This window comes from Hyperoodon ampullatus, assembly GCF_949752795.1.
Source record: "Hyperoodon ampullatus genome assembly, chromosome: 5".
NCBI classification, from domain to species: Eukaryota; Metazoa; Chordata; class Mammalia; order Artiodactyla; family Ziphiidae; genus Hyperoodon; species Hyperoodon ampullatus.
The window spans coordinates 2,061,511-2,087,859 of NC_136918.1; the positions used below are offsets into that span (position 1 = coordinate 2,061,511).

Consider the following 26,349-nt stretch of genomic DNA (forward strand, 5'->3'; position numbering starts at 1 on the left):
CAAAATCTGTGGGACACAGGAAAAGCAGTTCTAAAAGGGAAATTCATCACGATACAGGCCTACCTCATGATACAAGGAAAATCTCAAATAAACAATTTGACCTTGCACCTATAGTACTAGAAAAAGAAGAACAAATATAGCCCAAAATTAGTAGAAAGAAGGGAATTATAAAGATCAGAGCAGAAATAAATGAAATAGAGACTAAAAGGACAATAGAAAAGATAAATGATATTAAGAGAAGGTTCTGTGAGAAGATAACCAACTTGATAAACCTTTAGCCAGACTTATCAAGAAAAGAAGAAAGGGCCCAAATAAATAAAATCAGAAACAAAAGAGGTTACAACAGACACCACAGAAATACAAAGGATCATAAGAGACTGCTATGAACAACTTTATGCCAACAGTTTGGAAAACCTAGGAGAAATGGATACATTCCTAGAAGATTTCAATTTTCTAAGGGTGAATCAGGAAGAAATAGGAATTCTGAACAGACTAATGACTAGTAATGAAACTGAATCAGTAATCAAAAAACTTCAAAAAAAAAAAAGTCCAGGACCACAGCTTCACAAGTGAATTCTACCAAACATTTAAAGAAGAGTTAATACCGGTCATTCTCAAACTGTTCCCAAAAAATTGAAGAGAAAGTCTTCCTACACTTCCAAACTCATTCTGCAAGGCCAGCATTACACTGATACAAAACCAGATGGAGATGCAACAAACAGAAAATTATAGGCCAATATCCCTGATGAACATACATGCAAAAGTCCTCAACAAAATATTATTAATCCGAATTCAGTGATACAATAAAAGGATCATATACTATGATTAAGTGGAACTTATTCCAGGGATAAAAGGATGGGTCAATATCTGCAAATCAATTAGTATTATACATCACATTTAAAAATGATAAAGAATCATATGTTCATCTCAATAGATGCAGGAAAATCATTTGACAAAATTCAACATTCATTTATGATAAGAACTCTCAAGAAAGTAGGTGTAGAAGGAACATACCTCAATATAATAAAGGTCATATATTACAAACCCACAGCTAGCGTAATACTCAACTGTGAAAAGCTGAAAGCTTTTCTTCTAAGATCAGGAACAAGACAAGGATGCCCATTCTCACCACTTTTATTCAACATGATATTAGAAGTCCTAGGCATTGCAGTCAGACAAGGAAAAGAGACGAAAAGCATCCAAATTGGAAAGGAAGAAGTAACTGTCACTATTTGCAGATGGTATGTTACTATATATAGAAAACTAAAGCCTCCACCAAAAAACACTATTAAAACTAATTAATTCAGTGAAGTTGGAGGCTACAAAATCAATATACAGAAATCTGTTGCTTTTTTGTATACTAATGATGAACTATCAGAAGGATAAATTAAGACTTCAGTCCCATTTACAACTGCATCAAAAAGTATAAAATACCTAGGAGTAAGTTTAACCAAAAAGGTGAAACACGTATACTTTGAAAACTATTAAGATGTTTATGAAAGAAATTGAAGATGACACAAATAAATGGAAAGATGTACCATGCTCATGGATTAGAAGAATAAATATTGTTAGAATGGCCCTACTACCTAAAGCAATCTACACATCCAGTGCAGTCCCTATCAAAATTCCAATGACATTTTTTACAGAACTGGAACAGATAAATCTAAAGTTTGTATAGAACCACACACACATAAAACCAAACCCCAAATAGCTAAAGCAATCTTAAAAAAGAAGAAGAAAGCTGGAGGTATCATATTCCCTGATTTCAAACTATACTATAAGTCTATAGTAATCAAAACTATGTGGTACTGACACAAAAACAGACACATAGATCAATGCACCAGAATAGAGAGTCCAGAAATGCACCCACGCTTATATGGTCAATTAATTTATGAGAAGGGAGCCAAGAATATACAATGGGGAAAAGACAGTCTCTTCAGTAAATGGTGTTGGGAGAACTATACATCTATAGGCAAAAGAATGAAACTGGATCACTTTCTTATACCCTGTACAAAAATAAACTCAAAATGGATTAAAGACTTAAATGTGAGACCTGAAAGCATAAAACTCCTAGAAGAAAACATAGGCAATATGTTCTTTGGCATCGTTCTTAACAATATTCTTTTGGATCTGTGTCCTCAGGCAAGGAAAACAACAGCAAAGATAAACAAGTGGGACTATATCAAACTAAAAAGTCTTTGAAGAGCAAAGGAAACTATCAACAAAATGAAAAGGTAGACTACTGAATGGGAGAACATATTTGAAAATGATTTATTTGATAGGAAGTTAATATCCAAGATACACAAAGAACTTAAACAGCTCAACATCAAAAAACAACCTGAGTAAAAAATTGGCAGAGTACCTGAATAGACATTTTTCCAGAGAAGACATACAGATGGCCAACAGACATGAGAAAAGATGCTCAGCATCACTAATCATCAGGGAAATGCAAATTAAAACCACACTGAGATACCACCTCACACCTGTCAGACTGGCTATTCTCAAAAAGGTAACAAATAACAAGTGTTTATGAGGATGTGGAGAAAAGGGAACCCTCAAGCACTGTTGGTGGGAATGTAAATTGGTGCAGCCACTACGGAGAACAGCATGGAGATTCCTCAAAAATTAAAAATAGAACTACCATGTGATCTATCAATTACACTTCTGGGCATTCCCCCCCCCCCCCGAAAAAAATCAAAAAGATATATGCACCCCTCTATTCATTGCAGCGTTATTCACAGTAGCCAAGATATGGAAGCAACCTAAGTGCCCACTGATAGATGAATGGATAAACAGGATGTGGTATATGTATACAGTGGAATATTAGTCATGAAAAGAATGAAATTTTTACCATTTGCAACAACATGGATGAACCTAGAGAGTACTATTCTAAGTGAAATAAGACAAAGGCAAATTCCATATGACCTCACTTACATGTGGAATCTAAAAGATGAAACAAACAACAAAACAGAGACAGACTCATAGATACAGAGAACTGTAGTTGCCACGGGGTTGGGGGGGTAGTTGGGCAAAATAGCCTAAGGGAATTAAGAGGTACAGACTTCCAGTTATAAAATAATTAAGTCATGGGGATGAAATGTGCAGCATAGGGAATATAGTCTATAATATTTTAATAACTTTGCATAGTGATAGATGGCTACTAGACTTATCATGGAGATCAATATGTAATGTATATGTGTAGAATCACTATGTTGTACGCCTGAAACTAACATAATATTGTAGGTCAACTATACTTCAGTTAAAAAACATAAAGAAAAAAGTAAAGCTATGTTCTTCTAGAACAAAAAATTTCACAATTTGCATGCAAACACTAAAGACCCGAAATAGCCAAAGCAATCTTGAGAAAGAAAAACGGAGCTGGAGGAATCAGGCTCCCAGACTTCAGACTATACTGCAAAGCTGCAGTAATCAAGACAGTATGGTACTGGCACAAAAAACAGAAATATAGATCAATGGAACAGGAGAGAAAGCCCAGAGATAAACCCACTCACGTGTGGTCACCTTATCTTTGATACAGGAAGCAAGCATATACAATGGAGAAAAGACAGCCTCTTCAATAAGTGGTGCTGGGAAAACTGGACAGCTACAGGTAAAAGAATGAAATTAGAACATTCCCTAACACCATACACAAAAATAAACTCAAAATGGATTAAAGACCTAAATGTAAGGTCAGACACTATCAAACTGTTAGAGGAAAACATAGGCAGAACACTCTATGACATAAATCACAGCAAGATCCTTTTTGACCCACCTCTTAGCGAAATGGAAATAAAAATAGACCAATGGGACCTAATGAAACTTAAAAGCTTTTGCCCAGCAAAGGAAACCATAAACAAGACCAAAAGACAACCCTCAGAATGGGAGAAAATATTTGCAAATGAGGCAACTGACAAAGGATTAATCTCCAAAATATACAAGCAGCTCGTGCAGCTCAATATGAAAAAAAAAACCCAATCCAAAAATGGGCAGAAGACCTAAATAGACATTTCTCCAAAGAAGATATACAGATTGCCCACAAACACATGAAAGGATGCTCAACATCACTAATCATTAGAGAAATGCAAATCCAAACCATGAGGTATCACGTCACACCCGTCAGAATGGCCATCATCAAAAAGTCTACAAACAATAAATGCTGGAGAGGGTGTGGAGAAAAGGGAACCCTCTTGCACTGTTGGTGGGAATGTAAATTGATACTGCCACTATGGAGAACAGTATGGAGGTTCCTTAAAAAACTAAAAATAGAACTACTGTATGACCCAGCAATCCCACTACTGGGCATATACCCTGAAAAAAACATAATTCAAAAAGAGTCATGTACCACAATGTTCATTGCAGCACTATTTACAGTAGCCAGGACATGGAAGCATCCTCAGTGTCCATCGACAGATGCATGGATAAAGAAGATGTGGCACATAGATACAATGGAATATTACTCAGCCATAAAAAGAAACAAAATTGAGTTATTTGTAGTGAGGTGGTTGGACCTAGAGTCTGTCACACAGACTGAAGTAAGTCAGAAAGAGAAATGCTAACACATATATATGGAATCTAAAAAAAAAAGCGTTCTGAAGAACATAGGGGCAGGTCAGGATTAAAGACACAGACATAGAGAATGGACCTGACACGTGGAGGGGGAAGGGTAAGCTGGGACGCAGTGAGAGAGTGGCATTGACATATATACACTACCAAATGTAAAATAGATAGCTAGTGGGAAGCAGCCTCATAGCACAGGGAGATCAACTGGGTGCTTTGAGACTACTTAGAGGGTGGGATAGGGAGGGTGGTAGGGAGATGCAAGAGGAGGGGATATGTGGATATATGTATACGTGTAGCAGATTCACTTTATCATACAGCAGAAACTAACACACCATTGTAAAGCAATTATACTCCAATAAAGATGTTAAAAAAAAAAAGCTATGTTCTTGATGCCACAAAACTAGTTGTTTTGTTTTTGAGTATCAAATCTTGACCAGCTGGTTAAACTATAGCTTAGTTAAACTATAACTTCAATACCAGTTTACTTTAAGGTCACAGATCTGAACTGAATAATGTTAAATAGCTGTTAACAGTGTCAAAAAGACAATGCTAGTGTTTTGCAGTTATGTATTGCTTTGCATCCGGAGCGTCCAGTTGAGCAGTGGTTTTCTAGCTATGTTTTGTCAAGCCCCAGGGCTGCTGTGCACTTTAAAGTAGGGTTGGGAGGTTCAGCACGCTGGGCTCTTTCTTATCATCCTCATCCAATGTCTTCAATTATTTATTCTGTACAGAATTCTATGTAAGATTTCCCCTTGTTGGGGGTGGGTAGTTTATATTGTATTTTTAAAGTTTGGAGACAGTTGCATCCTGGCAGTTATTCTTCTGCATTTAAACCTATTTGATGTTCTTTTTTCACACTGTTGCAAGAATCTGGTAAAATTTTTTGAAGCTGTGTGCTGGAATCTTGGATCTGTAATTTATATAAACACTATTTATTTGCCTCTTTGCCTTTCTCCTCCCACCCTCTTTCTGGCTTATGGGCATTGTTGGGCGTCTACTTTATGCGCCACAATATAGGATTTTGGCCCTGTACTATTCACAATAAAATCCTTAAATCCACAGCAGATAGATTTCCCAGAGACATTTCCACTTAAATTTCTAAAATAAAATTGTGTGCTTTACCTTTTTTTTTTTTTTTTTTCTTTTTTTTTTTCGGTACGCAGGCCTCTCACTGTTGTGGCCTCTCCCGTTGCAGAGCACAGGCTCTGGACGCACAGGCTCAGCGGCCATGGCTCACGGGCCTAGCCGCTCTGCGGCATGTGGGATCTTCCCAGACTGGGGCACGAACCCGTGTCCCCTGCATCGGCAGGCGGATTCTCAACCACTGTGCCACCAGGGAAGCCCCCAATTATTTTTTTTAAATATAATAGTGTTTATTTTTACTTGTTGACAGTTTGCTTTATTTATTTATTTTTGGCTGTGTTGGGTCTTCGTTTCTGTGCGAGGGCTTTCTCTAGTTGTGGAGAGCGGGGGCCACTCTTCATCGCGGTGCGCGGGCCTCTCACTATTGCGGCCTCTCTTGTTGCGGAGCACAGGCTCCAGACGCGCAGGCTCAGTAATTTTGGCTCACGGGCCCAGTTGCTCCGCGGCATGTGGGATCTTCCCAGACCGGGGCACGAACCCGTGTCCCCTGCATCGGCAGGCAGACTCTCAACCACTGCGCCACCAGGGAAGCCCGTGCTTTACCTTTTAAAAATATTTAGAATAAGGGAAGTTTTACTTACACAAATGATTTATGTCTATCTTCAGTGTGAAGATGAAGTACCTTTCAGGATGTTGGATTAAAATGTGTGAAAACTAGAAAGTTGGGAGCTAAAAACCAGTATAGCTGGGATACATAGCCTAAAAAATCATCGAAGTTCTAGGAACTGTTACTGCAGGTCCATGAGACAGTTGCTAAAGTGGTCTTATTGGTATGTAACTCAGTAGATAAAGCATAGAAGGAAACTAAGATGCACTGTATTTAGTTGAGTCTTTTAACTCAGGGAGTGTCCAAAAGTTGATGAGAGAACAAACCCATCCTCCCCTCCACGCACCTTTTTGCTGAAGGAACGAAATTCTACAGTTCTCTTCTCCCCACTCCTTTCCTCCCACAGGTAAACATTTTTGTGGTCAATTTGAATCATTGGAATGTGTTTGATTTTCATAAAAAGAATGTTAAAACAGAATAATTAACTACATGCAACATGTTTTGGGGTGGGGAGAGAGGAAAATTTGACCTGGAAATTTAAGTGGTTTAGTGACTTCTAAACAATTTTAATTTCTGCACTTCTGTAAGAAATAAAATAATGCACTTTAGTTCCTTTTTCCTATGTTTTAAATAAGAGATAAATCCAGTTTTCCTATATGATGAGTCATGGATATACTTAAGCTTCTGCACAAGTAGGCAGAATAATGCAGCTGTCTTTTCAGTAGGTAGGCAGCGTCTCTTGTCCATCCATCCATAAACATATCCGTTATTATAATATCATACAGGTTATTTTCACTGCCATAAATTTCCTCTGTGCTCTGCCTGTTCATCACTCCCCTTCCTACCCTCCCCATAATCACTGGTCTTTTTATTTTCTCTATTGTTTTCCCTTTTCCAGAATGTTGTATAGTTGGAATCATACAGTATGTAGCCTTTTCAGACTGGTTTCTTTCACTTAGTAATATGAGTTTAAGACTCCTTCATGTGTTTTCATGGCTTGATATCTTATTTCTTTTTAGCATTGAATAATATTCCATTGTCTGGATATACCACAGTTTATGTATCCCCACACGTACTTGGTTGCTTCCAAGTTTTGGCAATTATGAATAAAACTGCTTTAAACATCCATATTCAGGTTTTTGTGTGGACATACATTTTCAAACTTCTTTGGGTAAATGCCAAGAAACACAATTGCTGGATTATATGGTAAGAATATGTTTTATAAGAAGACATCAGACTGTCTTCCAAAATGGCTGTAACATTTTGCATTCTCACCAGCAATGAATGAGAGTTCCTGTTGCTCCTTATCCTTGCCAGAATTTACTATTGTCAATGTTCCAGATTTTGGCCATTCTAATAGATATGTAATTGTTTCAATTTGCATTTCCTTGATGACATATGATATAGATCATCTTTTCATATATAATACTTTTTTGCCATCGGTATTCAAGTCTTTGGCCTATTTTTTAATGGAGTTGTTTGTTTTCTTGTTGAATTTTAAGAGTTCTTTTTATATGTTATATAACAGTCCTTTTATCAGGTGTGTCTTTTGCAAATATTTTCTCCCAGACCTGGCTTGTCTTCTCATTCTCTTGACATTGTCTTTCACAGAGTAAAAGTTTTCAATTTTAATGAATTCCAGCTTGTCAGTTATTTCTTTCAGGGATTGTGTCTTTGGTGTTGTGTCTACAAAGATATTGATCTCGGAGAGATAGCGGTGAGTGGTCCTGAATAGAGATCTTAGTTTCCTAGCCAGGAATTGAACCTGGGTAGTCTGGATGAAAACCAGGAATCCTAGCTGCTAGACCACCAGGGACTAGAGGCTAGAAGCACTGTGGCCCTGGCTGTTACCCCCATTGAAAGCAAGAATGTTTCAAGGAGGCAAAAACTGTAAAAACAGGTACAAAGTTTATTATTAGAGACACAGCATATCATGTGGGAGAGCACACAGAGAAGCAGTTTATTTAAGACAGAAGCAAGGCAGAAATACACACCAGGGGCTTCCCTGGTGGCGCAGTGGTTGAGAGTCTGCCTGCCGATACAGGGGACACGGGTTCGTGCTCTGGTCCGGGAAGATCCCACATGCCGCGGAGCGGCTGGGCCTGTGAGCCATGGCTGCTGAGCCTGTGCAACCGGAGCCTGCGCTCTGCAACGGGAGAGGCCACAACAGTGAGAGGCCCACGTACCGCAAAAAGAAAAAAAAAAAAGAAAAAAAAGAAATACACACCAGGAGAGGAGTGCAGTCATCCTGAATGAGTAGTGCAGTAAGTCAGAATCTAGGCATAAATACACACCCAGAGAGAAGGAGTATGTGCATCCTGTAAAGAGTTGATTTAAATCCCTCATGTAGGACAGTTCTTCCAGGTCTTTGTTTACCTTTGGCCAGTTACCTTGTTTCTTTTTTCTCACCTCACTGGTCCTAGGACCCTCGCCAAGATGCATGTGCAACTTTTTGGTAAGATGGATCCCACTGCAGCGGCCTGTGGGGATATGTCCACACTTATTATGGGGTGGTGCCCCCTCTCTTTTGGACCCCCAAGGAGCCTTCCTGCACATATGCAGACAGGGAAGTTTTCCTTGACCTCAGCACTGGTCATCTTTTTACTTCAGCAGAGCTCAGCTTCTGCCTCTTGCTTTGTCCTTGGAGCGGCTGGGTGAGGACAAAGCTTCAATTTTACTTCACTTGCAGACACCAGCTGTCCAGCCCAGGGGTCCATCTATCTCCTACCTCAGTAGGTCCTCTATCTCCTACTGTACCCAAAGTCATCTATGTTGTCTCCTATGCTATCTTCTAAGAGTTTTATAGTTTTCATTTTACATTTAGGTCTATGACCCATTTTAGTTAATTTTTGTGGAGAGTGTAAGGCCTTTGTCTGGATTCATTTTTTTGCACGTGGATGTCCAGTTATTCCAGCACCATTTGTTGAAGAGACTATCTTTGCTCCATTGTATCACCTTTGCTCTTTTATCAAAGATCAGTTGACTATATTTATAAAGGTCTATTTCTGGGCTCTGTATTCTGTTCCATTAATCTATTTGTATGTTCTTTTGCCAGTACTACACTGTCTCGATTACTGTAGCTTTATAGTAAATCTTGAAGTTAGGTAACATCAGTCATCCAACTTTGTTCTTCTCTTTTGATATTGTATTGGCTATTCTTAGCCTTTGCCTCTGCATATAAACTTTAGTTTGTTGATATCCATGAAATAACTTGCTGATGTTTTGATTGGGATTGTGTTGAATTCATAGATAATATTGGGAAGAACTGACATCTTGACAGGATTGATTCTTTGTTTCCATGAACATGGAATATCTCTTCATTTATTTAGTTTTTTAATTTCATTCATCAGAGTTTTGTAGTTTTTCTCATATAGATCTTGTACATATTTTGTTAGATTTATACTTAAGTAATTCCTTTAGGTGTTACTATAAATAGTATTCTGGGTTTTTTTGTTTTTTTTTTTGCGGTACGCGGGCCTCTCACTGTTGTGACCTCTCCATTGCGGAGCACAGGCTCTGGACGCGCAGGCTCAGCGGCCATGATTCATGGGCCCAGCCGCTCCACGGCATGTGGGATCTTCCCAGACCGGGGCACAAACCTGTGTCGCCTGCATCGGCAGGCGGACTCTCAACCACTGCGCCACCAGGGAAGCCCATAGTATTGTGTTTTTAATTTAAATTTCACATGTTCATTGTTGACATATAGGAAAGTGATTGACTTTTATATCCTGCAACCTTGCTATAATTGCTTACTAACTCCAGGAGATTTTTTTTTTTTGGTCGATTCTTTCAGATTTTCTACATAGATGATCATGTTATCTGTGGACAAAGACAGTTTTATGACTTCTTTCCTCATCTGTATACCTTTTATTTCCTTTTCTTGCCTTATTGCATTAACAAGGATATCCAGTGTGACACTGGAAAGGAGTGGTGTGATGAGACATCCTTGCCTTGTACCTGATCATAGTGGGAAAGTATCAAGTTTCCCCCTTTAAGTATAATGTTAGCTGTAAGGTTTCTATAGATAGTCTTTACCAAATTGAGAAAGTTCCCCTCTATTCCTAGTTTTTATCATGGAAATTATTTTTATCATGAATGGATTATATATTTTTAATGAGCTAATGCTATATGTATTTATGGAAGTAAAACTCAGTTTCATTTTAGTTTTCCTTATTCATTGATTATTCTTTTACCTTTTCACTTTTACCAGTTGGTAATTTGTGTGTTTCTAGGCTCAGCTTGCCAATCAGAAACAAAAATTAGAGTCTGTGGAGCTGTCCAGCCAGTCGGAAATTCAGCACCTGAGCAGTAAGCTGGAGCGGGCCAATGACACCATCTGTGCCAATGAGTTGGAAATAGAGCACCTCACCATGAGGGTCAATGACTTGGTTGGAACCAATATGACTATTATGCAAGAGCAGCAGCAAAAAGAAGAAAAATTGAGGGAATCTGAAAAACTGTTAGAGGTGTGTTTTTAAATTGTAATATACTGTAACTGAGGAAATGTGTGTATGTGTGTTTTAAGAGAGACTAATGAACCTGTAACTAGGTTCTAAAACCTATGGTTTCTTCCCTACTCTGTAGTCAATAGATATTGACATTAATAACAGGATCAGATATTAATAACAGGCCTTATTAATATGGTGCCTGTTATATAACTTACAGTTTGTCTCCCTGGCTACCTTTTCTTATGAAATAGAAAAATTTAATAACATCTGACTTTTTTTCTGAGTATTTTTGCAGGTTCTGCGAGAAGAAAAGAGAGAATTGAAGGCAGCTCTTCAGACTCAAGAAAATTTCATGTGTGAGACAAGAATACAAAAGGAGAAGCTACAAGCAAAATTAAAGGCAACTGACACTCAGCACACAGTAGAGACCATAAGGTATATTTAATCTTAAATATTATTAATCTTAGCCATGTGGTGGTTTAGCATTAAGTACCATTTTTAATATTGCGTATTCATAATTTTGTGTTTGATCATATTATGGGTTTTCTTATTCAGCTTTAACTTCTGAGTTAAATTTTTATATCTTTAGAAAATATTGTATGATTAGTTTTTTCTGCCTGCAGTTTGGGTCCCCTAACCAAGAGACTCTGATGTTTAGAAAGTTAGGAAGCCTTTTGTCAATCCATACCCTTGCCAAAACTGCAAACGTGAAAGGAATTATAGTCTCCGTCTCCTGGGAGGCCTCCCTTCCTTGGTAGAACAGGTCATGTTTAGTAGCTGCTTATCATCAATACCATCAATAAGCCAGCTATTGAGATAGCCCTTTAAAAAATCCTAAAGTTAATTTTGTTTCTGTGTATGAATTGTTGCTCTGAAGTTTGTAATTTAAGTCTGGTGCACATTTCTGTTTTCGTCTATAACTTTTCAGTTTCTTTGACTCAAGGTATCAAGTGACAACAAGGTGATTTTTGTCATTTTGTCTTTTTCCCTTGAAAAACAGGCCAAATCCCAGTTGAGAAAGGAGTAAACTGTTGCTGACTTTTTTAGAAGCATCATCTCTGCCTCTTTACTCTCCCAGTTTTTTGTTTTGTTTTGTTTTTTCGTAAATCAGGAAACAAACTGAAGAGTTCTGAAGAGTTTCATTACCAAGAAGAGTTGGGAAATATGAACTGGCTGTGTGTTGTTTTTGTTTGCAAAGATACAAGGCCTTTAACAGTCCTACTGTGTCTTCCCATAGGTCACTGGAGGAGTCTCAGGCAGAAAGGAGGTATGCCTCTCAAGGGCAGGGAGACTTAGAGAATGTGCTCTCCCAACTGGATTTTACCCACACTAGTGAAGAACTTCTGCAGGCAGAAGTGACTCGTCTGGAAGGCAGGTAGGTAATTACATACATTTCAGAAACACTCAAATTGTTAGAAACTGTTTTCAATCATCGTATTGATAAAGTAAGCTAATATAACAAGTGAAAATATGTTTTTCTCTCTATCACTCACAAATGGCCTAACTTCTTATTTCATTGAGATTAAAGGAGAACTGTAAAACTCAGTTAAAGCAGAACTTCCTAATATTCTTACCACCAAACCTCCCAGTCAGCCTGCAATCCGTCTGTGTCCTTAATCTGTTAGAGTGAATGAATCAATGGATGACGTCTGTGCTCCTAAGACTCCACTTACATACTGATTCTGCAGCTTCTCCTTTTCTCTTTTACATCATGAAGTTTTTAATCTCTGCTAAATCATTTCCACTAGTATAAAATATGTTTTAATATTCCTCATCTTGGGAAAAAAATGAAAATCCTCCTTTAATTCTGTACCCCTGTCAAGTTACTTCTGTATTTCTCTGCTGTCCTTTAAAACCAAATTCTTCAAAAGAGGTGTCTCTGTTGACTGACTGTATGTCTTCACACTTCTCCTGTGCAGAAGGCCTTCAGTTAGGCAACCTTTCCTTCTACCAGCCACATCACTGGAGCTGTTCTTGGGGCGATCTCCCTGGACACATGGTGCTCCTTCCTTCTGTGCTGAAATGCTGTTGATGTTTCCTAGTGTGTTGATTGAACCCTGACTTATGCTATACCATGCCCAGCTCATTTGTATCACCATACTGTGAACTTTCTTTATCATCCCGCTGAACCTTCTGATTGGGAAGAGTTTGATATTTTGTTTTAAACGTAAATCATGGTCATTTGTACAGTAGTATTTTCAGCTGTGTAGAAGATAAAAATAAAATAAATAAACTGTTAGCCTTTAGGCAAACAGATAACCAAAAAATTGCCATTTTACCCTTTTAAGTACAGTAATAAATTTTTTGTCCTATCTTTAAGTAATATATCTTTTATTTGTTTTTGCAAACCACTAAATATTTTCCTTACATATTAAATATGCATGCATACACACACAGAGTTTTTGCTTTATTTCTTTCTCACCTTGGAATACTTAAGATATTCTTAGTTGTCATTACTGAGGTATATTTGCATACTTTAGATTGAATAAAATAAAAGCTTAGTATTCTTTTTTTTTTTTTTTTTTTTTTGCGGTACGCGGGCCTCTCACTGTTGTGGCCTCTCCCGTTGCGGAGCACAGGCTCCGGACGCACAGGCTCAGCGGCCATGGCTCACGGGCCCAGCCACTCCACAGCATGTGGGATCTTTCCGGACTGGGGCACGAACCTGTGTCCCCTGCATCGGCAGGCGGACTCTCAACCACTGCGCCACCAGGGAAGCCCAAAGCTTAGTATTCTTATTGACATTAGAACTAATATTTACATTTTTTATCCTGATTTTCCATTGATTGACTTTTTAGTGATCTTTTACATGTTTTGCTGTGCTCTCAGCAGGCTCTGAAGACTTGCCTCTTGTTTCTGACACACTGCCTCTTGCGTTGTGACCTGGGACACTTTAGTCTCTTTAGGCCTCGATTTTCCCATCTGTAGGTAGGACAAGATTATCTGATTTTCTTCTCTCTCTACCTCAGTGTTTGACACACTATAGTCACATTCTAAGTACCAAATAAATAAGCATTCTAGGATTTTTAGAAATAGGTAAAGTTGGAATAAATGGATACAAATACCAGTGTTCAGTAATAAAACAAAGACTTTCAAAATTATTTTTCTGTATCAAAAGGCAAGTAGAAAAATGAACCCTTTTAGACAGCTTATTTGTGTTGTTCAGTTTGAACAGAATATTCCGTGAAACAGGAACTGGAGGAATTTAAGTGATTGTTTTTGTGTTGTTGTATTGTAGAGATGGTATTTTTGAATGATAGCTTGTCTGGTAAGTTGACTGTGTGGGTGAAACAACCTAGATAGTTATTAAGCCTGTACTGAACGGTCTGGAACCAAATGATGCAGGGCATAAGGGTATGGTGGGCAAGGTTAGAGGGAGGTAAGAAGTAAAAGACATTATTTTAATCATAGAATTTTTAGTGCGAGAAACATAATATGCACATTAAAGGACCTAAGAGCAATTTAAAGTGAAAATTCTAGAAAATGTCTACATTCAAGCTCTAACAATTGAAAATAGACTGTTTTTAAGGTAATTAAGGAATGAGGGTCAGTGTGGCTCTATCCAGGTAAATGTTGATCTGATTCTTGAAAGGGTGTTGACTATCCATTGCCTGGTAGGAGGGGAAGGTGCTGTGTGGTCAAGGGGATGGTGTGTGAAGAGACAAGAAGTCAGGCTTAGCAAATGGCACATGGCAGACAGTAAAGCCTAGCAATTTAGCGGCAAAAAAGAGTTTATTAGTAGATACGAGCTGTGAGATAAGAGAGGTATGGTGCCCCTGAGGTTCTTGTATCTGATGAGTGGTTGATTCTTAAGTAAGGGTGACAAGTTGGAAACTCTTTGAAGAAGATTCTTTTGGCAGCTGTGTGTAGGATGGGATTGTAATTAAGTTGGTGAAGACTGAGATTATGATGCAGCTCCTGTACAACTAGAGAGAAAACAACTACCTAAGTTGCTATAATCTTTAGAATTTTGTAACCAGTAATATTCTAAGCATAGAGAAAGAATATAGGTAAACACAGAACTCCAAAGTATCTCCAGAAGTGTGAATTGGATTTAGCTGCCTCCAGCGATAAGGAAATCGGAAATGAGTTTTATTTTGGGGTGGGAGGTAATGTTTAAGTGTATTTCTTGGACATCAAGAAAATAGGTTAGGTAACTCAATTTGTGGGTTTCAGGGTTTGTTTTATTTTAAATATGTGACCTTAATTTTGTCATACAGCTTGGAATCTGTGAGTACAACATGTAAACAGCTGAGCCAAGAGCTAATGGAAAAATATGAAGAACTGAAGAAGATGGAAGTGCATAACAATGAGTACAGGGCCGAGATTAAGAAGGTAAAGGTCCGCGTGCCTGGGATCGCAAAGCCCTTTGTGTTTATGGACTCAGCTGTGCGTTGAGAGGTCACAGGAATTATTTTTAATGAGAGAAAAGTGTAACCCAGAGGCCATTTGATGCTCATGAGTAGAGAGTACCTGGAAGGTGCTTAGGAGAGTGTCTTTCTGTGTCATCCCCAGGGATGCAGTGTAAGTATTTTCAAGGTAGTTGAAGCCTGCCCCTGTGAACTCTACAACGTTATTTATTTATTTTTTGCCTTACGCGGGCCTCTCACTGTTGTGGCCTCTCCTGTTGCGGAGCACAGGCTCTGGACGCGCAGGCTCAGCGGCCATGGCTCACGGGCCCAGCCGCTCCGCGGCATGTGGGATCTTCCCAGACCAGGGCATGAACCCGTGTCCCCTGCATCGGCAGGTGGACTCTCAACCACCGCGCCACCAGGGAAGCCCTACAACGTTATTTTAAATGTGCCTTGATGAAAAGTTTTCTAGAAGCTATGCACCTTCTTGCTTGCACAAGCACATGAACATATTATATGAGCTGGCATTTAATATTTTCTTACCGACCACAGGTGGTGATGGATGTGTATTCTCTTCTGTGCTGTGGGTAGTTATATCCTCATTGGCATTTGAAGTGTGCAGAGTTTGTCTCTATGTTAGTGGGCCCTGGCTGTCCTGTTTGTTGACTCATATTTTTTATTACTTCTTTGAGATTACTTCTAGCCCCTTTCTTCCTCTTGCCTTTCTGTTGTCTTCTGTGGACCAGGAAAGTATATAAGCAAAACTTTTAGATTTGCAACTAGAAAAAGAATGAAGGTCACAGGTGCTGTTCTCTAAACAATGTGGCTTCGACTTTGATACTGGTTCTCAGCATTTGAGTAAGGCATCTCTCCCTGTTTTGAGATCTAATAGGTAATTGTGGGTACAACCACCTGACCATCAGTACAGATATGCAGCTTTGGTAAATTGCTAATTTTCTGCAGATTTAATCAGGGAAAAATTCATGTCTTGAGGTAAGGTAAAAATTACTTTATTATTATATTTTTCTATCTAACCTGTCTTCTCTTAATTTTTAATGCCTTCTATTTCTTTGTAGTTGAAAGAACAGATTTTGCAGGCTGAACAGAGTTACAGTTCTGTACTAGAGGGAATGAAGATGGAGATCTCCCAGCTAACTCGAGAGTTACATCAGCGAGATATCACTATTGCTTCCACCAGAAGTTCTTCCTCTGACATGGAGAAGCAACTCAGAGCAGAGATACAGAAGGCAGAAGAAAAAGAAGAAGAGCACAAGGTGAAACTAGGACAAAAATTCTCTTTATTTGAAGTTTGTTTTTTAAATTTATTTATTTTTGGCCGCATTGGGTCTTTGTTGCTGCGCGCAGGCTTTCTCTAGTTGTGGTGAGCGGGGGCTACTCTTCGTTGCAGTGTGCGGGCTTCTCATTGCAGTGGCTTCTCTTGTTGTGGAGCACAGGCTCTAGGCGTGCGGGCTTCAGTAGTTGTGGCACGCGGGCTCAGTCGTTGTGGCTTGCAGGCTCTAGAGCTCAGGCTCATTAGTTGTGGCGCATGAGCTTAGTTGCTCTGTGGCATGTGGGATCTTCCCGGACCAGGGCTCGAACCCATGTCCCCTGCACTGGCAGGCGGATTCCCAACCACTGTGCCACCAGGGAAGCCCTTGAAGTTTGTTTTTGAAGATTCAATTTATTAAAGGTAGAGTTTCCATAGTAGTTAACTCAGTAAATTTTTGTTAGCCCTCTTCTTCATGCTAAGGGTAGGCTGGTTAACAAGCAGTCTAGTGGAGATTGGTGGGAGGTGAGAGTAGGTGAGACAAGTGAAGAGACCCCCTCTGTGGTGTGTAGGGTGTGTATTGAGGCTGTGCCACGTTCGTTGTGACAGACCAGAGTTCAGACAGGGCGAGTGGTCAGGGATTAGACTGGGAAGCAGTGACCTGCTCCTGAAGGGCCTGCCCACCCTGTGCAGGAGTAAAAGGTCTCTGTGGTTGTCGTGTGGAGAATAAGTGAGGAGGCAAAGAGACCACTCGGATGCTGTCACAGCAGCGAGACTGTGGCCCGAGCGCTGCGCCAGGGAGGCAGAGGGAAATGGATGCATTCTGGAGAAAATCGACTGGGCTTTGTATTTGATTGGACCAGGAGAATGAGTTAGACAGAGTTAGGAAAAGATGTCACTCAGGATTCTGGCTTGGGCAACTGAATAGAAAGTGATGCTCTTTAGTGAAATACAGAAAAGGTACGGAGCAGGTTTGAGGAGGATAATGAGTTTATATAAAGGGTACATAAAATAGGCGAGCTGGCAGATGGGACACTGGTTTGAGATAAAGGCTGGACTTCCATATGGAAATATCTAGTAGTCAACTCCACAGAAGGCCTGGAGTTCAAGATTAAAATCAAGGTAAGACATTTAGCTGCGGAAATCTTTGCATGAAGTTGGCATTTGAAACCCTGAGAGACTTTGATATTATAGCGAGAAGGCATAGTATGAAGAGGAGAGACTTGCACCAAACTTAGGAATCTACTCATTTAGGGTAAAAAGGTGTTGGAATGGAGCTAAAAAGAAAGGTAGCAATAAGGAAGGAAATCGGGTAGTTTTCACAAAGGAAGCAGGAAGGCAGGGAAGGAAGGAATCTTTTCAAGTAGGAATGGCTAAGCAGAAAAGCTAAGGAGAATGAGGACTGAAAATAAGTTTTACTACCTTATGAAAGGAGTGCAGTCCACATGATGCTGGAGGTGGAGGCCAGTAAGAGGAGTGCTGGGGGTTACCAGTGCCTGATTCATCTTCTTAGAATAGCATTCTAATTGCATGCATATGAATTAATGTTGAAACACCTTTTCAACAACCTTTCAGAAAGTATTTGTATATATGAACGAAGAGTGTGACCTCACCTAATGAAAATTTCATGTGGAAAAATTTTACAAGATGCGTTTGATTTATTTGTTACATTTATTTGTTTTTTGCTTTTCCCTTCTCAGGAGATTTTGGCTCAGTTGGAGTCACTCAAGTTAGAAAATCATCGTCTTTCTGAAATGGTGATGAAATTGGAATTGGGTTTACATGAGGTACATAAATAGAAACTTAAGTTTTTCTACTATCCAAGCCTTTAAAGAAATCACTTTGTAAATACTGATATTGTAAAGAGAAAGTTAAGATCAAACTATGAAATGATCCTTCTGCAAAAACTTCCTCAAATGAAAAGAAGTCAAGACAGTGATGGGAGTGAGCAAAATATGACTCTCCACTCCAGCGATTAGAAGATTTAAAAATATATTATGTATGTGATAAAATACATAATGTGTTCTTAATAGGGAGAATGTATGTAAAGGGCTTAGCATAGTGTCTGGCATTTAGTAAATACACAATAAATGTTTGATGCTGTTATTATTATTACTGAAATTATTGTGTTCACAATATCTTTTCATTATAAAGTATATGATTTTTTAAATAATTTGGTTTTAATTATATTTCTACAAGATATAGTTCATTTCATCAAATATTCTAGAATCTTTTATGTTCAAAGTATTTTAGTAGACAGTGTAATGGACACAAAGATGAATTAAGATAAGATTCTTGCCTTTACAAGATTGAGGGTAATCTAGTAGGGAGGATAAGAAATGTAAACAAACTGCTGTGAAACCAGAGAACATGATCAGCTAACAGTGAGTTATAAACTGTGTGGATGCTCTTTGAACTATTTTGTTATAAAATCTTTATAATTTTCAAAATGACCCATCTGTTCTGACCCATCTTTTCTTGATGTAGGTCAAATGCCCAGAGACTGTAGAAATTCTTTTTTTCTGTATTTCCAGAGAGTGTGTGCCTCCAAAGATTCATGGTCACATAATGCCCCTATTTGCTCCTAAGTAGTTTTAGTTCCACACTCATGGATTATGGAGGCTGGCATGGGAGAACATGCAAAAAACTACATGAATATGTTATTTCAGCTAAAAGAAAATACGGGGGACCATTTTTATAATATTTTGAGAGGGTGAGACTCTCTTAGCATCACAAAACCGTAAAGAATTTTACAACATAAGGAATTTTACAACGTATAAATATAAAATTTCTGGATGACAAAAGACCCCATTAAAAAAGACTAATAGACTAGAGGAAAACAATCTATTAACAGATAAAAGGTTAATATAAAATATTAATATATAAGGATTTCCTGTAAAGATAATAAAAAGATTGGAATCCAGTAGAAAAATGGGTAAAGGACATAAATAGATAATTCATAGAAGTAATGCAAAAATCCAGTAATGAAGAAAAGCAGTTACACCCCTCTAATAATCAAAACAAAAGAAATAAATCTTCTTTTGTTTATTGGCTTGACAATGATTTTTTAAATCCAATATAGCCAGTGTTGGCAGGGATATAGAGGAACAGGCTCTTCAGTGCTCTGTTAATGAGAAAGTGAATTGACATAGCTATTCTAGAGGGCAATTTAGCAATATCCATTAAACTGTATGTAAATACATGTAGCCTATAAAGTCCTGAGTCATGTACTTTTCTGATTTTGATCATCATTGTTTTCCAGAAAGATCATATCAGTTTGCATTCCCAAAGAACCCATCTTATAGGAGCAAAGGCATAAAAACGGTCATTTCAGTGTTGTTTGCAATATCCAAAATTTTGAAAAAAACTAAATGTTAATCTATAGAGGGATGGTTAATCATGACTCTCTATACTAGGAAATATTATGCCGTCATTTAAGGTGGCAGATGAATGTGCACATCTAATCTTGCTCCCTCCCCAAATCCCTCTAAATCTATAATGAAAGGATTTTTTTTTTTTTTAAAGCACAAACCTACAAGGATGGAAAAAGTGGGAGAGGAGACAACAACTAAACATTTTGTAAGGGGGAAGATGGAAGGAAGGAAGGAAGGGAGGGAGGGAGGGAGGGAGGAAAATGACTTTATATGCCCTGATTTAACCCAATACTAAGCTAGTGGTGGAGAAAACCAAGAACCAATCTGATTTGCACCACAGAATCTTCAGAAGGCTCAGGATTTGGCAATAGCTGATTGACAGAATCTTATCTTATACAGTGATTACCTATTCATATTTAAGAGTTGGGAACTCTCAGGGGTGCGTAAGCCAGACAAAGACCAGAGAATCTGTTCAGCCTAATTTCTCCTGAAACCTCTATCTAACGGTAGTGATAATGTCCTTTACACAGCAAGGTGTGTGCTTGCTATGCACTTTTTTTTTTTTGCGTTATGTGGGCCTCTCACTGTTGTGGCCTCTCCCGTTGCGGAGCACAGGCTCCGGACGCACAGGCCCAGCGGCCATGGCTCACGGGCCCAGCCGCTCCACGGCATGTGGGATCTTCCCAGACCGGGGCACGAACCCGTGTCCCCTGCATCGGCAGGCGGACTCCCAACCACTGCGCCACCAGGGAAGCCCGCTATGCACTTTTTATATTACCTTCCACACTCATTTTCTGTAATTGTTGATAATAAAATAATAAATTTGAGAAAAATTTAAAAGATGCCTGCCTGGCAAAAGCAAACATTATCTTCTTTTAAAAAATATATTTAATGACATCAGGCATCAAACTCTGGCTGGTGAGAATCCTGTTAGCAGTTTATACTTCCTCCAGTTTTGAAGTTACACACAGTGTAAACGTGGTGTACGTATTAAGAACAATTATTAGAAAGTTCCATTTTGCATTTTACCATGGAGGAAGGTGATATTACTTTTACAAATGAATATTTTAGCTAAATAACTTTTAATAAAAGTATCTAATTATCTTAATAGTAAAAGCAATAGCTCTGATAAAGTATTTACCACAGTAAAAAAAATTGACAGTAGTTTATAGTTTAACTCCTATCTCCTGCAAATTTTTTTTTGAGAGTTTAGCATTTTGTAACTTACTGTCACTGCTAGAACAGATAGTTAAGTGGTTGTATTTTAAGATTTATTTTTTTGTTAGGTAAATTCTGTTTGTCAAACCACTGTTTACCACCTTCTTTTCAGAAAGTTCTTTATAGAAAAGACCAAGCTAAACATCAAATTAAATTCCAAAGAAGATAACCATAATTTTTCAGAATGCTAATAAAAATATTTTGTCATTAGAAGAAAATGCTCCAGACCTCTATTTTTTTAGGTACTATATTACCAGGAAACACCTAGAATTGAAGAACAATAAATAATCACAGAATTCAGACCAGATCAGAGTAGTCATACCTACCTTATCCTTGAATACTGCCTTATCATGTCCAAATTTATTTCACATACCAGAATAGGTGCCAACATTATGTAAAAGTCTTTAAGACCAGAGAGTTGTTTACTTAAAAGTTGTCCCTGCCAGCCACAATTCCTTTTCAGAACCTTATGTCCAAATGTCTTTCTTTGAAATAGGTCTCTTGATTTTCTTCCACAGGTATTCTGGGGTTATTCAACCTTCTCTTTCCTTTTGTTTTTTTTTAATCAGTAGCTTTTTTTTTTTTTAAGTTAAAGCGTAGTTGTATAATTGTATAGTATAGTTACAATATTATATTAAAGTGTACAACATGAGTCAGTATTTTTATAGATTATAGCCCATTTAGAGTTATTGTAAAATAATGGCTTTATCCCCTGTGCTGTACAGTATACCCTTGTGGCTTATGTATTTATACATATACATGCATTTGTGCCTCTTAAACCCCTCCCCCATCCGGTCCCTCCCCTCCCCCCATTGGTAAACCACTAGTTTCTTCTGTATCTGTGAGTCTGTTTCTGTTTTGTAATATTTGTTTGTTTTATTTTTTAAATTCCACATCTAAGTGATAACATACAGTATCTGGATTTCTCTGTCTGCCTTATTTCACTGAGCTCAATGTTCTCTTTCTTGAGGAAGAATCCGTGGCTGCTGTTTTCTTTCTTTTTCCCTGTTTTTGATTCTCATCGGTAGCTTTCTTCCATCCTAGATCCAGCCTTCCTCCAGTTCCTTGGATATTCCTTGGCACATCAGGGAAGCCCATTGTGCTCCTCGTTTTCTGCCCCTATTTACTGTAAGAAACAGAACGTTGTTTCTCTTTTAGGGGACCAAAACCAAATCTTCACTTTTTCCTGAGTAAAGCCGTAGATTAACTAGTCACAGCTGAAAGTAATTTTCCAACAGCAGTATCACAGATTACAAGTTATTCTTGTACAAATTAAGTGACTCTAGTATTCTTTTTTATTAGGCAAAAGAGGTTTCACTAGCAGACCTCCAGGAGAATTGTATTGAGGCATTAAATAAATTAGTGTCTGAAAATCAACAACTACAGAAAGATTTGATGGATACCAAAGCTCAGCTGGAGATTTCTACTCAGATTTGCAAAAAAACCCATGACAGGATCTTTAAACCAACACACAGCAGAGTACCTGAGTTCAAGAACACGGAGTTCAAGTAAAATTTCTTCATAGTTTATTTAAAATATATATCTTTATAATATAATTCTCATTTCTTTGAGAATAATTTACAGAAATTAAACCTTTGTCAAAGGACTCTGTTTAATCCCGAAGTACACCGTGGACAAGTAAAGCTGTTAGGTTAAGAGGTGCAGGGGTTCTAAGCACTTTCATCGAGGCTTCTGGATGTAGGTGTAAACGGCAGCCTGTTCCACTGAGCCTGCTCATGCCGCCTCCTACCTCTTGGGCCCCACTTGCCCCATAAGAAGTAGAAGTTGGCTTTTTGTAAAAAGCTTCTTTTGTAGTTTTGGTCAACTAATGATAGACGGTTACCTAAGAAGTCAGCATTCAGTGAAAAACCACCTGGCTTCAGCTCCTACGGTACGGCTTACACGTTTTCCTACCGGGAGCCTTTGCTGACACCCTCACCCCCCGCTCCCACCTCTTCCCCAGATGAAGATAAGGGCCTTCTCTCTGCACAGTGCTTCCCTCTATCCTAAGCACCAACCACACGGGGTCACCCTGGCAGCTTGCTTATCTTCCTTGCTGTATTGTAAGTGTGTGGTGGGCGGGGGCCTGGCAGTGGGGATCGGGGATTGGGGCAGGAGTGAGGGAAAGACCATCTGGTCGGAGCGGGCTGCTCATTTGGTAAAATTACAGCCTTCTTAGCCTGGTCCTGTGAGTTTAAGTGAACTTCAACAAGTATGTTTTAAAAGAGGAAAGTTGCTACAATGTTTATCTGTTTTATTTTCTAATCTGCTATCCAGGCCAACCAGTGGCCAGCGCAAGCATGATGGGATGAAGGCTGAGCGCTACAAAGCAGGTCTTCATTCTACTCAAGGACAAGCGTTGGATAGCATAGAGCCTGTGTCCAGGGGCCTCAGCCCCCCGAGTCATCAAATCAGCCCGTGCTGCTCCACCATCTCTCTGCCTTCTAACTTTCTGTGCAAAACTCACTCTCTGCCTTCAGTGCTCGATACAAATGAAACCAATTCTTCTGACATTGTCTCTGCAAGTATAAATGACCAAGAAGACTTTATATATTTGGTATGGAGACTTGCTGAGCTTACTAGTTTATTAAGTTTATTTAGTTTGATTTTATTTTTTATTTTAAGGCGGAGCAGTATTCCCCCCCTACCCCCCTTACTGGTTCTCTCTCTTAAGCAGCCTTTGTTATCCTCAGTTATTTCTGTCTTAAAGGTTTTGCTTGTGAAGACACTGTTGGCCACAACTACTTTTCAAAATGCATCTTATGAAATATAACATAAGTTATAGGTATTCATTTCTTTTTAACCTGAATGGGAAACTCCACTCCTGCCTTTTTCAGAGAGGGTCAATTTTGTGTTGGGATGATTGGTTCAAGGAATATCTCTGCCTGCCAGGATAGTCCTGGGGCATAGACAGTGGGGAAGGAGAAAAGGAACGGTTGGAAAGGGAAAGAGGTGGGTAGAGGCGGGGGAAGGAGTCACATCTGACGTGTCTAGAGCATGGACTGGGGGCCACACAGTGGTGGCCCTGGTGACAGAGGCTGCCTTTCCACGTGGACTGGCCCCTTGTTCTTGCAGCTGCTGGGAGGACTCCACTCCACCATCTTTTCTTTACCTTCTGTGCTGAAGCACTCGCCTCTGGCCATGCATTCCCATCAACCTCCCGAGGTCCTATACCTGTGAAAGTTCAGTATTTTTGACTTTTTAATGTGCCAACAAGTCCATGGGAAGGTTTTCTTTTAGTTGTCAAAATATATGTAATATATGTAATTCTGAAATCCAAAAAAGGTCTGACAACTAACTTTCTTCCTAAGTTTGTCAGCAAAACTTATTTGGCACTGAAACCTCACCTGGCCTGAACTGAACTGATGTGATAGTATATATAGACTTTATTGATCCCCCTTAGCATTTTACTTCAGAAATATCAATGTGTTTGATTATGGGAGCTACCTCTGACCCCTCCTGAGTCTGTATTTGCGAATTTGTCTACTCTTTAAACTGTTTGTAACCCCTGAGCAGTACTCACGAGCACATCCACAGTCATTCGTGAACGTGTGCAGAGGTGCACAAAATTTGAGTCACTGGACTTGCATGTTTCCAGCTGAGGTCAGTCAAGGTGGCACTTTGCCCTCTTGTTTCAGCTCTTGTGCTGAGTTGAGATACCCAGAGGATGGAGCCCCTGGGGGACAGCACAGTGCAGTGCAAGAAGCTCGGATGCTGGCGTTGAACAGGGTTTGAACCCCAACTCTGGCACCCTTTAGTGGGGTGGCCTCGGGCAGGTCACTAAACACTCTCAACCATGTTTTCTCTTTTGTAAAATAAAGAAAATAGAATCTACTGGATGAGTTGTTTTTAGGAGTTAGGATTATAGTCTATGTGAAGTGTGTGTGTGTGTGTGTGTGTGTGTGTGTCTCCCATAAGAGCAGTGTTTCAATATTCATTAATTCAGTGTTTGAGATGACTTTCATAGAAAATAGCTACTGCACATGAGGATTGACTGAATTTGGTACATGTGACCTTTCTAAAATCTAAATTCTGAAACCAGTGGTTTCAGATAAGGCACTTGGACTCAAAATTTGGAAGAAGGAAAGTATTGATTTTAACTGATATCTAATTTATTATAGGTAGATTTTCTATGCTTTAAAACAAACGTAACATTCAGATTTTAAAAGTGTGTTTGAAATAATCGGCATTAAGTATTTCTCTTCTGGGGTATAGAAGGATATACAAATGCTTTCAGAGGAAAGCATTTTTTAAAAAGTCACCTTTTAATATTGCTAGTTAGAAAATATCATGAAGAATGTGTCTTAGAAATATACTATTCAACTTATATGTGTCAAAATGTGTTTGTCTTCTAGTGTCCCTTGCCCCTGTCTCCTCTTGATTCAATAGTCACAAGATTTTTGGAGGAGGAGGAACAGAGGTCTCATCACATTCTAGAGCGCCTGGACGCCCATATTGAAGAACTAAAAAGAGAGAGTGAAAAGACAGTGAAACAATTCACAGCCCTAAAGTAGCCTCTTAAAAAATCACAAACTTGGAAATAAAAATAAACACCGAAGAGTTACTGTCATCATGAAGTAGCAGCTCTTTGAAAGGCTGAACATATAGAAAGCATAAAAATGAGATGTACTAATAAAGCTGCCATGAGGAGTCTGAGAAACTGATACTAGCTCTAAGGTGTTTTCACTGCACTGGTTTGTTTGATGGACTTTTTCCAGCAATAACTTGTAAATAAACCACTTTGCTAGACTTTTTCTCATGTTAATATTTATTATCGTAAAGTGATACTTTCTCCTGCTGACTTAAATGTGAATAGCTGTAGACTAATTAAAGATTTTATGATTCGTGTTGAAAATAAACTAACTATAGGAACTTCCTTTGAGAGCAGTAGCATTGTATGTAGTGGAAGCATGGATTTCAGACTCAGAGTGATCCAGGTTGGTGTACTGGTTTTGCTTCTCATTAGCCAGCTGGGCTGGTACTGTGTGAGGTTGGGCCGAAGTGTGTAAAGGTGCTGAAGGACTTTGACAGGAAGCCTTCTCTTGCTCAAAACACAGGGGGAGGAGGGAGGTGGGGGTGGAGCCTGGGGCTGGGTTAGTGTGGGTGCCTGGGGACACACGGTGGAAATCTTGGTGTCTGCATTTCTGAGGAGAGGTTTAAAGGGGAGACGGAGCTCTCAAGGTGCAGGGGCATTTGAAGCCATGGCGAGCTGAGGAGGAGGAGGGCAAGGAGAGAGACGAGCAGAACTTAGAACTTGGCTGCCCTGGAGGACACCGGCACAAGAGCATCACGCGATTAGATCCAGCAGAGGAGCTGGAATGTGCAGGTAGAGACCAGAAGGTGAGGTGTAGGGCTCTTGCCGCCCAAGGATGGGGCTCCTGTGATCCGACCCTCTCGGTGGATCTTTCCCATCAGCATGGAAACGTCCTGTTATTTCTCC

At 39.2% G+C, this 26,349-nt stretch overlaps 1 protein-coding gene across 3 annotated transcripts in view; it reads left to right on the top strand.

Annotated features, from left to right (window-relative positions):
* CEP63 (centrosomal protein 63) overlaps positions 1-25,698 on the top strand; it is a 68,275-nt gene extending 42,577 nt beyond the window's left edge. Inside the window, exons 6-14 of one of the 3 annotated variants that reach the window (XM_079704732.1) lie at positions 10,483-10,716; positions 10,994-11,133; positions 11,936-12,073; positions 14,919-15,033; positions 16,127-16,324; positions 18,018-18,104; positions 22,212-22,417; positions 23,187-23,466; positions 25,265-25,698. In XM_079704732.1, coding sequence (XP_079560858.1) covers positions 10,483-10,716; positions 10,994-11,133; positions 11,936-12,073; positions 14,919-15,033; positions 16,127-16,324; positions 18,018-18,104; positions 22,212-22,417; positions 23,187-23,466; positions 25,265-25,423 — 1,557 coding nt within the window. In that variant the 3' untranslated portion in view covers positions 25,424-25,698. Of the gene's footprint in view, positions 1-10,482; positions 10,717-10,993; positions 11,134-11,935; positions 12,074-14,918; positions 15,034-16,126; positions 16,325-18,017; positions 18,105-22,211; positions 22,418-23,186; positions 23,467-25,264 lie in introns of those variants that run through there. The other 2 variants (XM_079704733.1, XM_079704734.1) reach the window with 2 other exon arrangements.
* Positions 25,699-26,349: the final 651 nt, after the last annotated feature.